A 14,603-nucleotide genomic window follows, 5' to 3' on the forward strand; every position below is an offset into this window, starting at 1 on the left:
GCCTCCTAGTGCCATTTGAAACACTGCATGTACCATCAGAAAGCTACAGCTCAGTTCTACGAGTCTGCGGCCTTGGGCCTCCTAGTGCCATTTGAAACACTGCATGTAACATCAGAAAGCTGCAGCTTACTTCTACGAGTCTGCGGCCTTGGGCCTCCTAGTGCCATTTGAAACACTGCATGTACCATCAGAAAGCTATAGCTTACTTCTACGAGTCTGCGGCCTTGGGCCTCCTTGTGCCATTTGAAACACTGCATGTACCATCAGAAAGCTATAGCTTAGTTCTACGAGTCTGCGGCCTTGGGCCTCCTAGTGCCATTTGAAACACTGCATGTACCATCAGAGAGCTATAGCTTACTTCTACGAGTCTGCGGCCTTGGGCATCCTAGTGCCATTTGGTGCCTCGGGCCCTCTGTGAAGAATACCACCGCACTGACAATGCGCGCACGATTTTATTGCATACTATTAACCGTTGTGGAGGAGCCCAAACGCGTTAGATGTATGAATTTGCGGAAACATTGATTGCCGGGCCTTGGGCCACCCTAAGATCAATTTGGTGTATCGGACCCCCAAAGCACAGGACTAAGTAATAAATGATATTTCCCGCAGATATTTTCAAACTATCACGCCAGGATTGTGGAAGAGCTGCAGTTGTATGAATTTCTCTAAATCGTATCAATGTGATGATAATGCCTCGCAGCCCATCACAATGGGTAGCAATTCTAGACTGTATTCCATGATTGATTGGTAAATAATATCCCAATTTATGCTTGGTAATATGAATATGACTGCGATCGCTGATTTAACGTTGCCCGGGCGCGATGTAACAAGGTTGTTCTTGGATCCTTGTTCGTGAACTACAATTATTGAAAGATCGGGTGTATGAGAAGTTAATATGAGTTACTTGCAAATGTTTTTGGTAAAGTGCCCCGCAGATCGAAAGGCAATTTTTTTTCGCAATGCAAAAAAAATCGGTTCTTCGCGGAGATCATCTGCGACAAGAGTCTTCAAAATGCGATTTATCTAAAACACAGCGGTTGCAGTGGAGCAAGAGTATGTGACGCATCAAACCTGCAACATGTAACTTCATTTTATAGGTTTTCACTTCACACACCCTTCTCCGCACATCCTACTCTACATATGACATTCAGAAAATTATGCTTATTGTAAGATATTGTCCACAAGAATGAGAACGCAGTATAACGACCTTCGCGCACAAGACATTGTCAGGGTGAACGGATTTTTAAGATAGGCGACTTATCACTGTGAAGAACCCAGAGCGCTCCTCGCTCATGTCAGAGACAATTACCTCTTCAAGGTACTGCAGGCAGGTCCAAGTGCACTCTCGTATATTGTAGAAGAGTGCAAGAGGTTAAAGAGACCTGCGTATGCCAAGACAATACACTAGTAGGAGGCTTTTTCCGACATCTTAATGGTTTCGCTAACTTTTTCCCGATTTATCCGACAAAAATCCGACATTGTCCGACCTTTTCCTGAAAGATGAAATTTCTAAAAAAAAACTGTGAAAAATGTTAGGGCTTCCCAGAATAGGGCAGTAAAGATCAAAGGCCTATGTTGAATGGGGTTAATGAGGTGTAAGCCATACACTCAGCGTGATCCTTAGTGTAAATACTAATTAGCTCACTTAATTAGGTCACCTCATTAGCCCCATTCAACATAGGCCTTTGAGCTGTAATGCCCTATTTTGGGAAGTCCAAATATTTTTCACAGGTTTTTTTAGAAATCCGACTTTTCAGGGAAAAGTCGGACAATGTCGTACACGTAAATTAGGAAAAAAAAGTTTGAGATCCGTTGAGAAGTCGGACGACGCCTCCTACTAGTGTTAATATGCTAAACATGAAGGGTTGATCTTTATGAGAATCTCCTTCAAAACATTGAGTCTATGATATTCATCCTAATGAGACCTGCTGACAGGTAAATGAGATCTAGAAGTCAATAAATTGTCTTTTGTGAGGAGCTGGTTGATTAATTAATTCCGGATCATGCACGACGGCATCCGAAAATCAATCAAAAACAAATGAGGAAAAGCCTATATTTAGGATAAACATACATGTATGTGGATCAGAAAGAGAAAAATCCATAATAGGGAGGATTGCATTTGAAATTAATTAGTAATATTTAAAGGTGAAATGTTTTCAAATGTCGCTCGCATTTCAGTCTCAATGAGTATTGGTCAAAGCAATAATCAATAGCAGTAGTTTGCACGCCATTTTGGAAAAAAACTAGTTTTTTTATTTATTTCCGAAGTTTCCAATTATTTGCCTTTATACTAATTCTTGGTCAAAGTGATAAGCGGAGATACATTTAAAGCCCGATACAAGATGATTTCGCATGACCAGCGTTTCAGTCAGCGTTTCAGTTTACATTTTTCTGGGCGGTGAAAATGAACCTTCTCATTTCCTGTTTAAAAGTCTGGCGCAAATCAGTTAGTTAGATTCAGCCTGGTGAACATGTGGACAATAGGCGCTGCAGTAGGGTTCCGTTCAAATACTCGCATATGATCTGGTGATGCATCAATTACCTAGAGCTTTGATACTGACTGAAGCGCGGGAGGGGCATTATATTGCTCGTGCAAGGTTCGTTTTAAGCCGAATTCATATTCCGATGCAGATCACGTCGGCGACCAGATTTTGATCGCGCGTCGAACGCCGACGTTAAGCCTGGGCTAATTCTTTTAATCGGTGTCCAATTTTTTTATCCCCGTCTGATCGATGCCCTTAGTCGTTCGTCTTAGTACAAATTTAGCTTCATACTACCAATATCCCGGTCACATTACTTGCTACTTATCACACCCGATTAGTCCTTTTTTCTCTTTCCAGGAACTGGCAGAGTCTTCTTGAGCAATTGTCATCAATCAAGTAGGATGCAAAAGGTATGTACTGCATCTTCGACGTCAGGCAAGGATCCACAGGAGAGGATACATTGTTGGCCGATCAAGTGATTTCATTGAGTTTTGCTCAAATCACAGGTCGATCCACCAATCAATCTAGTCTATTGCTGCTTGATCCACGTAGCATAAAAATGTGCAATATTTTAGTTAGTGAGTTTTCACAAGCACGCGATTAGGTCTTCTTGAGCAATTGTCATCAATCAAGTAGGATGCAAAAGGTATGTACTGCATCTTCGACGTCAGGCAAGGATCCACAGGAGAGGATACATTGTTGGCCGATCAAGTGATTTCATTGAGTTTTGCTCAAATCACAGGTCGATCCACCAATCAATCTAGTCTATTGCTGCTTGATCCACGTAGCATAAAAATGTGCAATATTTTAGTTAGTGAGTTTTCACAAGCACGCGATTAGGTCCACACATCGTTTTGCGAATATTCATATCATGTTCGCGCATACGCGCTCAATGAGTCTTCACTGAATGTAGTCGCTGACCTAACCGGGCGATTGCGAAAGCTCACATATCTAACTTATTTTCTCGCGGTTTAACACCAGTTGTAATCGTAAACAGATGAAATATCACAGTATTCAGGTACTGAGCATCAAACATTATTTTCTGCACGAGGATTTGGATTGCAGATTACTCGTACACTGCATCAACGTGAATAATTAAGGATTGATAAAAACGCCATAAAAAATCATCAATTTGATTTCGTTATTCATCCTATGAATACGATTAAAATCCGTTGCGGTGATTGGCTGTACTAGCTGGCTTCACAAATGCCCCGGGTAGATCTAAAGTCAGGCGAGAAACCGGAATGAATCGTTAACAGCAATTACACTTAATTTCGAGTGAAGGAATCATGGTGTATATCAACCGATGCATAGTATACATGTATGTTTGTTTTGATCGCTGATGCTTTTTCAGTGTTTTATATAAAACTGGAATTCCTGACAGTCATATGTAAGCTATGCACTGAGCAGCAGCCGCCGCCACGAACCAGTATGCTTCGTGAATGCGTATTGACGGATAAAAGAAAACGCATTTTCGCGGAATTCTCGATTCCTCATTGTCACAGCAGGTCGGTTTCCTCCTGCTACGGCTGTTTCCGTTTACATGTAAAATGAGTTAAATCGACCAAGATGTAATTGTGGAGCTAAAATTACTTCTTTCTAAACACTTACACTGGGTTGAAACGACTCAAAAGTGGAACATTTTAATGAAAAATATTCTATGGCATAATTTCATAGACCTAGCACAAAAACATTCTGCTTGGAGCGAAGAGCAATTGTTCAGCTATGGTGCCATTTCTGTTAGCAAGCCAACAGGTCTCCGAGGCCACACGGGGGCCCTTTCTTTATGTACAGCGTAATCGGATCCATTACTGCTGATGATAACGGGAAAGTTAATTTATCATCATGACTTCACTGATGTAAGTAATACAACTATGATGTTCCAGGAAATATCACATTGGCTTCGGCCACAATTACAAAAGGCGCGCATCAAATTAGGTAAATGTGCAATGGGCTCTTTAAATCACTGGCTGGTCTCTGTGACCAGAATGCAAGTGCCTGCTCTCATTGCAATTCTACTAGATTAATGAGCCAAGGTGACCTTCCTTTGATGTCGGTTCCATTTATCAAATTAGTGAACGTTAGGGGAACCTGGGCCGGCGGTGATTGTGACTACTAACAGCAATTCCGTTGTTGAATTGGAATACAAAGTACCTCTCGGTAGAACGTCTCTTCCTGAAGAGACTGCGTCTTTCCGGCTCGAGTCAGGTGATCCGCACATTCAAACCGGGCGTTTCCTTCTGACAGTATTCTGCTCAACGTTTGTAAACAATATGTAGACACGTTTGCGCACCTCCTTCTAGTGCGCCTCAGTGAGAAAATAAGCAATTTCATTATGAAAGGGCAAAATATCAAAAAGGATAATTAAAAAAAACGTCGTGGAATTCTGCCATCTTTGCGAAGCATTTTCCTGCACTAGGAATTCATTGACCTTTTGATGTCGACCATTCTCATTCTGATTCTATTATTTTTTGAATCACCGCCAATGTTTTCTCGGAGACTCTCATTGAACCCGGTGTGACAGCGGATATAGTCCCCCTGGAGTCATAGTCCGGTATCATTGTATTTGACCAATTAAGCAGCATGATCTATTGTACCGCTAACCCTAACCAAAACATTTAGCAATGCGGGCTATTGTTACACGGACTATCAGCCCTAGGACTACTATCCCCGCCACACCGGTAATGGTGGATGTCGAGATGGCTCCTAACTAAGTTTGCAGTTCATCCATACGCAGTTAGATCTCAAAGTAGATAATTAATGCAAATACATGTGTTCTTAACATTCAGGGCAAAATTATTGTTTCCATCAACAGGCGTACATGTACATATTCATTCCAAAGGGGTGCTGACAGTGCCAACTTAAGTCATGACACTAAATCTTGACAGCTCTATTCCATATCCATATAAAAGACATTTGACGCTCAAGAAAATCTCAAATGTAAACATAGCATCGATGTCTGACATTTTTAATATCGAATGTCGAGAAGTGATTTAGTTGGATGACACGATATTGAAACAGCCGCTATGCAAAATGACACTTCCAATTTGATTTTTTTGTCTCGAAGTCGTATCTTATGATCCGATTCATAGGAAAATCCGATTCACAGAAAATATCTAAGAATACGAAAAACGAAATCTGGATTGCTACCGAAAATAAAAAGAATGAAAAAAAATCAATCAGGCCAAATTTCCAATTTGGACATTTTTATGATGTTCAGATGTCATACAATCTGAACGGCTTTTGAGAAATTTGAATTGATGCAAGCACTCAGCAGGTTATCTTTTTCTGTGTCGTCTCTTGTCGAAACAGCTGAACGTCATATCTACGTATGGCCCAATGGCAGATATTATTGCAAAGGTCGAGGCAGTTAATGGGAAGGCACTGGGCGTACTTTTATCAACACGCAAAACGGCTGCTGGGATTTTAATTACAAGAGTGTAACTTGAAGTCTTCTTGCGATTTACTTTTAATTATATAATGTACATGTAGCATGAGCAAGTACAAGTATGATTATATGCTATATGCTGTATGCGACAGTGTTGATAACATGCAGGTCTAGTAAGATAAAAACTGATTGATGACAAATAAATAACAGAATGAATTGAAGACCCATTGTTAAATTAAGCTGTATATATGTTATACTAATAGCTGACAGTTCCTACACTCTTCAGCTAATCGACCGAGAAAAAGCGTTTATAATATCCATGGTAACTTCTCTAATTTCTCTCTTTTACAGCCGAGTCGCTGACGGGGTCAACTTCGTACCATACGACGTGACTAATACTAACGAATTATAGAGTATCGGCAGCTATAGTTACGATAACACACAGACAGTAGGTATCTTTTTGTGTTTTTATGATGGACTGCGCATCATAGAGGAAAACAAGCACAGGACTCATAAAATACACTTGAATGCACCAGGAGTGCGTACCATGTCAAGGAAGTAACTGGAAACACGCTGCGGTTCAAGTTTTTAGATTTGAATTACAAGGGCGTAGCTTGGGTTTCCAGAGGGATGGTCGGTCTGCCCGTGGGTGGGGCATTTTACGCAACGTACTGTCGGGATTTTCGCGATCAAACCTAACGATTCTTTTGGCACTTGGGATTTTAATGGCCCGGTCAAATTCAGAGAACTTTCACGGGGTGGGCTGGGGGGGGGGGGATTCGACCGTCCCCGAATACCTTGCCTCCGCGGATGAATTGGACTAACGGCGAATCATCTTCACCCGATTCCAAACCGCAATTTCGTTCACACCATAGACAGCATACAAAAAAACCTCGTTTTTACAAAGTACGCTACTGCTTCTAACAGCATAAAGAAATCCCTCTTGCACTCCTCAAACACATCAAAGGGGCTTTACTCCAACAAATCCCTCGTTGGCATTCAAAGAGAAAAAAATCAGAAGAGTTCATCAAAGAAACTAGGAAAAAAGTTAAACAGCAATGGGAATGCAGGCTCGGAACGGATAAAGAAGAAATGACAACATTTGAAAGTACACGTAGTGTCACTGCGGTATTCATCCGCACGGAAGGATTCCGCGTCAAAACACATGATGTAAATAGGGATGTGACTCCGCATTGATACAGTTTCTTTGAAGCTCGGAATGTACATTTAATGACAGCAACCTTCGCATCCTCGAAGACCAGCGTCTGCCGAGTTTTGTATCATTAGTTCACCGAAGCACAAGAGGTGCAGACGTTTTAAATGTTCTCGAAAAGAATGTCCGGGGAATAAAGGATTTTATTTTGCGCGTGTGATCTCTGATGTACATGTACTGTACTTGTATTGACAGTCATGGCATCTTTAGAACCACGCATATACATGTACCATGATACGTCAGAATACAATAGGGCTGGACGCTATTTCCAGGGGAACCATTCCTACTTCTAAACCGGGTCAGTGGGTCTTGGCGTCGGTACGTGTCGCCATTTTGACCATTGCGATGCACGTCCACGCACGACCAAGCAAGCACAACAACTAGCACATCAAGGTCATTGGGGCTCCACATGGTAGTGTTTCTTGTTTTGGCTGTTCTCACCGGCATGATAAAATGGCGACCAAGACCGGCGCCATTATTTCTATCGAATGAGTAGGTAACGGACAGGATATTTTGGTCATTTATCAGAATATTCATGTACCACCACGTAGCGAAAGTTTCGCTGTTGGGATCAGTGATTGATACCCAGTGCAGCGCGGTGAAAGTGCGAAGTCCAAGAACTGGTATGGAGAACCACTGACACCAGTGTCCGTTGCTAAGCTTGTCACATGATATCAAAACAAGCAGCAGACTACCTCGATTAGTAAAATGATTCAAAACGAAATGAAAGCCAATTGCATTGGTCACGAATAAAACGATACCAAACCGACTTGTAGAAAAACCGATAATGACCACATCACAGGAACTGTTAAGACTGACGGTAATGATTGACCGTAACCTAGGCAACAGAACAATAAGGAATAACCTATAACAATAACTTGTTACTGGGATGTAAGACTCCCATGAATTATTCTAAATCTCCCATTTGCGTGAGTGATGTTAGACCGAAGAAGCTCTTGTTTCGAGTACTCCTAAGTGATGACCTCACTAAAATGTGAGCATTATTTCTCTGATCTAGCTGTGCGTGAAATCATCCTTTAGAATGTACCTACCACTTTCATCGGCGACTTAGCCATTAACATATAGAATTAATTAGTACCATCCCTCCTGAAATCATCCGCTCGGTAATTCTTGGGAACGTCTCGATTATTTAGCACCGCAGTAGTCTTCTTAACTGACGATTCTACGACGTCATTTTAACTCGGTCATTGGAGAGTTGTGGTTGGAGTGGGGTGTAATCTGGGACTGCGTGGCTTCACCGCCGTCATGGCGCGTCGTAGCGCAAGAGACGCCTGTGTTGCCCCTCTGTTGATGTACAAAGTGGACATCGTATTTCAATGCGTGAACATCGTTGACGCTAATAGACTCCTTTGATTGTGCATATCAAAGCTATTAGTTCTGTTGGTCTGGGGTAAAGCTAAATCTGTAAAAATTGCAATTTTTTAGAGAAAATATTGTGTGCGATCCGGAAACCAACGAAAAGGAATGATAGCATTAATTAGCCAAGCCGTCATTTACCAATGGCGAAAAAAGGAAGCTACGAAAGCATAGAAAAGAGGTGCCGGCTTCATATCATCGGAGGCTAACAACTGACAGGCTAAAATGTGAAAAGGCGATTTGGTCATTGTTAGACAGTTCAGGCCTCCACTGATTTCCATCAGGGGCTCCTTGCCCTTGACGCTATACTGAATGAGGTGCGCTATCATATCTCAGCAGCATCACTCAATTACTGAATTAAGGTAGTGAGGAAGACCAAGGAACGAAAGACACCCATGGGTCCAATTAAGCAATCAAGCGGTACCACTAAGCCCAGAGCGTAGTCTGATAAAAGCCTTTTTTGGTGACAAGGTGTCCCAGAACGCGCCTTAAATGATTCCCTCATATTTGACAAAAAGTGCGATCAAACGGCGACTGTTCAAGGTCAAGGTTATTCTTAGGAAATGTTCCGGCCTCGGCAGTGTGATAAATCGTGGGCCATTCAGTTATAGCAGTGGTATTGATTTTGCTCCCCCGAAAGGGTTGGTAAAGGTTAAGACAGCTTCTAGTAGTTGCAGCGTGTTCACTCTTGAGCACATGAGCCACCAATAATCTCCATTCTGCACCTCTTATCCTCATCATCTCATTTTTCAGGAATACCCGACATAACAGGCAGGACAGGTACAGCGATCATTAGGAAGAGCAGAAATGGCGCGATTGGAAACCAACCGAGGCGTACCAGAAACTCATAGCGGCGTCGAGAATCAAGCCAACGTGTCGCAAAGTGTAGTGATCTAATCCCTGCTGGCGAGAACTGGCTTATGAATTGTTTTCTGCCTTGAAATAAAAGGAGGTACATGTTATTACATCAAGAATAAACAGGTGAACGCCTTAGCTGATGTTCAGACTACTGGTGTACGCCTTATTCGAAGTTTAGACCAGTGTACGCTTTTGGTCGAAGTTTTAACCCATTGTGCAGGGGGTAATACTGTGACTTTTGTAAAAGGTGACTTGTGCAGAAGGCTATCGGGATTATAAGCTTGCTTTGTCTCCGTTTTAAACACAAAGTGTTCTTTTGATCGCGAAAAGAGCAATATTTTAACATGATGGAAACTGAGTGAAGAGTTAATTCGCCCTTTTCTATTTTTATCATTTTTTTAACATTATTTTCATTTATTATATTTTGTTCCCAAAATGTCTAACCTTCACGATCTCAGATGGACATTCTTCCATAACAGCTAGCGCGGCTTGTCAAAATTCGTCCCACTAGCGTAATGGGCTCATGTGCAACTAAAACAAAGCGAAACTCAGTGGTGTTGACATTCAGTGAAAACATGCCAACAAAAACTAATCGGGACCTTCAAGAGGAGACGGATTCCCGCTATAAACACAAAACGGCCAACGCGCCTGCACAGACACACAGACACCGGAAGGCAGACAGGAACCACGTGGCACAACTTAATAATCAAATTGTCGAGAAGAATACGCGAAATACCGAACTTCCCCGAAGTGTTCCCGATGGTGAATTACGAAGTGTTCCGAATGCTTCCGATGGTGTACCGAGGGCGACGGAAGAGGAGGTGCCAGCAGAGGATAATGCATCGGAGGACAATAAACAAGGTATGTATCGTCTTTTGTAAAGTTACAAAGGCCGTATTTGTACTCTAGCCGCAGACTTTGGCGACCCATCACTGACCGAAAGTCGGTCGCAAATTTAATGAACGGATGTTGATTTTCCGCCTGCAAAATGCCTAGCGTACGTACGCTGCGAAAACCTCCAATTTCTCAGGTTTGAACAAACGTGAGGTTCAGTGATTCGTTGCAACCAATTCCAGCAAAAACTCCACGGTCGACGGTCGTCGTGTCGTGCCTGGTTAACATCAACGAACGACACTAGCGACCATCGCTGGAGTTCGCCTTGTTGAAACCGGAAAATCGGCTAGAGGCGATCAGCAGCCGGGAGAAAAAAACATTCAGAAAACAACTTAAAATTCGAAGGTTTCGTAATCTTCAAACGGCCCAGTACGAATGTCTGCGGTAGCATCAAGTCCTGCGCGAATTCACTTACACCACTTTCTCATGAATCTGGTTTTATACTTGATCATACTCAGTAATACGAGGAATTGGGGGAAATCTTCAGAAATCGTTGTCCTCAAAATTCATAAAATTGCATACTTCGTCGTTCGTAGGAAGCTCTTATATTAGTAACCTTTGCGCGAACCTGCCTAATACTTCCGTCGTATTCCTTGCCGGAGTAGATTGACGCGCCCATCCCTCAACATAAGGACTATCGCCGGAGTACCCAGAGGCTTCAGGCATCCTTACTGCATTAGTTCTACAGCTCCATCTGCAAAAATACACCAGAATCAGACATTACCTTTCACACGTTTCCGGTTTGTCACTGCACATTTCTGGGGTGTGGTAAATGACTAAAAGAAATTGGGCGAGGACTAAGTCGGTTCGCTTGGCAATTCCTACGAAAAGCTACCAAGGATGATATGAGGTAGGACGAGTGTAAACGTTTTTTATTGACCATCATAAAAAATGATTACCGGATTCTTCGTACAGTTGGGTACAGAAGATTTACCGGTGTTGCGTCAATGAATTAGCACGGACCTTCTTAGTTCGTAGTTCGTCGGTCGCAGTGGTGTTGCAAAACCTACCTATTGACTCAGGCTGTAACTGAGGTTAAAAGCTCTCGCTACTGTCCAAGTCCTTACGATTTTTATCTCCCTCCTCTCAGGTAAAATGGTCATTCATGCGATATTGGTCAGAAGTATGGGCGGCATCAGGGGTATTCTTGATGAAACTCTCCCGGAAAATGAGATTTGACGTTCAGTGTGGAACTGTGACAACTGAAAAATTCCTCCTTTATTTCTAATAACTGCGTACACGTTTATTGAGCCTTTTTAATATGTGAAGGTACTTTTAAAGTTAAACATCAAAGACAAAACGTTTTAAAGGTTTGAGTTTTTAATTTTTGAAATGCTAAAATGATGGCAACACGCACAAGGCGGACAAATTGACGAAAACAAATGTCACGATAGTGCGATATTGGCGTCGTGTGCAGATGACGAAAACCAAAAAGGTCCTGGTTCCGGAACAATGTTTTCGGACATAAAGCGTGAAATTTGTTTTAGTTCGAAATGTGCGCGTGATGCGAAACCTTTGGAAACATTTCCTCACGAATGTATTGCACACGCCGTGTCTGACATACCCGACCGTAACTGACGGTATACTAATTTAGTGTTTTTTGTATCATTCTGGCCTGAGGTACGTAGTTGAACTCAGGAATGTGACGAGATCACATTCACCAAACCGTAGTGGTGTTGCACAACACTAGATTATCGTTAGGGTAGGCCTAACCAATGATCTTTCACGGTGTCTAAAGCCGGTCAACTATGACACTGGCTACCAAGGGCTGTGTTACGTCAGTATTTGTGATCACACTATTGCCGTTTGGTGACAAGAGGTCACCCAAGTACCTCTGGCCAGATTACCGGAAAGAACACCTTTTGCTGGTAACAACTGGCAGTATCTTATCAAACATATCAGTTCCACTGATGAAATGAAGGTGTCACTGTTTAGAATCACTATTTGCAAACCATTACAGACCAACACGTGTGGCGTGCCATCCAGCTAAGCAAACCATACCATGTGTTCACATAACAAAAGTTTTTACTCGCTAGTACATACGTTAAGTAACCTCCTGGACACAGGCCCCTAACATGAACAGAGTGAAATGTAGGGCCTAGGGCCATAGCTGCCTCCCCAATTGTCTGTTTGCTTCATTACCATCAGGATGGTTTAATATCTGAGGATACAGAGGCTTAGGATATCTTTGACCATCTTTCGGCCTGCTGTGATTTTTGGCGGGAAAGAGTCCCCCTTCTTTTACTGGTGATTTCTTGTGGATTATTTCAAAATGTCTTCACAGGCAGGAAAGGAAAAAAATATCCGGCAATTTAAGAAGACAAAAAGTGCCACTTTTACACTGGACGGAACGTCATACACTATAGGTAGGTCAACTGCCCCATCACAATGCATTGTCCCTTTATCCATCTACGCCTATATCAATTGGTGTAACAGAGAAGTTAGTCCGTTTAAGTAATTATCATCACTATAAATCAAACAATGCCCATGTCTCCAACTATATCAGCAACCTGAAGACCCTACGTCCTGCCTATAGTTCTCCTTTAAGTTGAAGAATACGTACATTTTATGAGGTGATGTAAGACATATTTTTATTAGACTAGACCTAAAATATATATTGGATCCAGTGCAATGAATACCTGATACTGAAAAATGTTATATTTATTACAACCGGTGCATTCCAGGTCAACTGATCGCATCATTTGTATAGTCCCTTAAAAGGGGGAAAACAGACTGCCAACTAGGATCAAGCATAGTTTTTATGCTGCAGCGAGAAATGCCCCAGTGGATTCGAGTCCTTCATAGTCCATACCAGTGCAGATTTTTTACCCGTTTTTTTACTATGTCTCAAATCAACAATTAATACATTATTGTGACCACCAAAGACTGTCATCATCATATGAGATTTTATTTGGCATATTCTGGGTTGTCCAAGTCCAATCCATAATTCATGATTGATTTGATCATAACGATTTATTTGTTAATAATCATCGCATGTTAATAACGAATCTTTGCATAGCACACCCACAACAAACGTTAGTGTGGATTATATAAATTTTGTTGGCATTGTCTGCAAAAATTGATAAATGCGTTCGGTTTAGCAATATTATGATGAGGTAATATCATGAGGTGTTGAATCAGACTTGGTGCATTTTCCTATGGAAACCCGAAAACATCAGCGGTATGCTTTGTAGTGTTTAAATACACCATGGTATGGCTATTCTTAGGCTAATATTTTGCTGAATTTTGATCACGTAATTGATATAGGTGGCTCTGGTCGCATGAAGTTTAGATTTTTTTAAATTACATTGTAATTGCCTTTCTACCCTAATGACATATTGCATAGGCCTGAAAAAACCATTGAGTAACCTGTTTACCCAGCAGCTGTTATGTCGATTTGCTGAACTCTATGCATAGGCATAGGCCTTTATCGATAATCCATCAAGACTATACATGTGGACGTGAATGGTACTATCAAGTATGCATCTCTTAATGCTTAATGCATCTCTTGTTGCTACATGTATGAATAAAGACTATCTAAAATTATATGTACATTTACACTTGGCCTTTCTGTACAAAATGAAAGCAAAATCTTTTGCGATATTGAGTGTCTTTTAGCTCAGAGAAATCAACAATTGCCAGCCATGGGATGATGGTTCATACAGAGTTTGGTGGTCATCGGGACAATCCCCACAGCGAGTAATTACCCACCGTCTTACCTGTTGTCAGTGATAACCACCAGATAATCATCTAGAATGTACGACCTATTACAATTAATAAGGTAATTGGAAAGCTGGCCACTACATTGATTAGGCGGAGGTCCGGTTTCAATAGCCAGAAATAGTATGGGCTGTCTCTCCTCGGAGTTCTCTAAAGTCAATCATTTCCTTATATGCATGTGTGACTCTCATGAAACTAGTCGCAGTATTACTTAATACTAATATCTAGTTGCTCAATAATGTAAGGTTTCTTTGATCAAGCTTTGATGTCCAAGTTATCTGGAGGTTTCTAGAACATAACCAGCACTGAGAATGAAATGGGTGTAATAGATAGTAGGCCTACTGTGATAGTTATGGAGATACATTATTACTTACTATTAAAATTGTAAAATTCTATTATTTATGGATGATCATAATATTGAGTGAATGTGCGGCTGTCTACATAGAATCCTTGAACATGCTGACATTTCTAATGAATTATGATTATGAATGAGATCTTTCCCGCTGAAAACTTAAACTGTGTGATATCTCGCTTATGCATTGAATTGAATACAATATCAGTTGCAATCTTCTGTCCGTAATTAAACCCTTTGCAGTGTGGCCAACTTTTTCATTGGTACTTGAGATTGATTGATTTCTTCAGACAGTGCTGTTTTTCTTAACGAGTTTAA

General features: G+C 41.5%; 1 protein-coding gene and 1 long non-coding RNA gene across 14 annotated transcripts in view; both read left to right on the forward strand.

Moving 5' to 3' along the window:
- LOC135499884 (uncharacterized) overlaps window positions 1-9,429 on the forward strand; it is a 33,416-nt gene extending 23,987 nt beyond the window's left edge. Inside the window, exons 2-4 of the long non-coding RNA XR_010449365.1 lie at window positions 2,841-2,893; window positions 6,223-6,319; window positions 9,215-9,429. This is a non-coding gene — a long non-coding RNA (uncharacterized LOC135499884). The remainder of the gene's footprint in view (window positions 1-2,840; window positions 2,894-6,222; window positions 6,320-9,214) is intronic.
- A 21-nt stretch (window positions 9,430-9,450) lies between these two features.
- The window catches only part of LOC135499874 (dual specificity calcium/calmodulin-dependent 3',5'-cyclic nucleotide phosphodiesterase 1A-like), a 190,692-nt gene continuing 185,539 nt past the window's right edge, over window positions 9,451-14,603 (forward strand). For 10 of the 13 annotated variants that reach the window (XM_064790884.1, XM_064790883.1, XM_064790877.1 and 7 more), the window contains exon 1: window positions 9,451-10,180. In XM_064790884.1, coding sequence (XP_064646954.1) covers window positions 9,835-10,180 — 346 coding nt within the window. In that variant the 5' untranslated portion in view covers window positions 9,451-9,834. Of the gene's footprint in view, window positions 10,181-12,228; window positions 12,580-14,603 lie in introns of those variants that run through there. The other 3 variants (XM_064790888.1, XM_064790891.1, XM_064790892.1) reach the window with 1 other exon arrangement.

Source organism: Lineus longissimus, chromosome 15 (genome assembly GCF_910592395.1).
Source record: "Lineus longissimus chromosome 15, tnLinLong1.2, whole genome shotgun sequence".
Lineage (NCBI taxonomy): Eukaryota > Metazoa > Nemertea > Pilidiophora > Heteronemertea > Lineidae > Lineus > Lineus longissimus.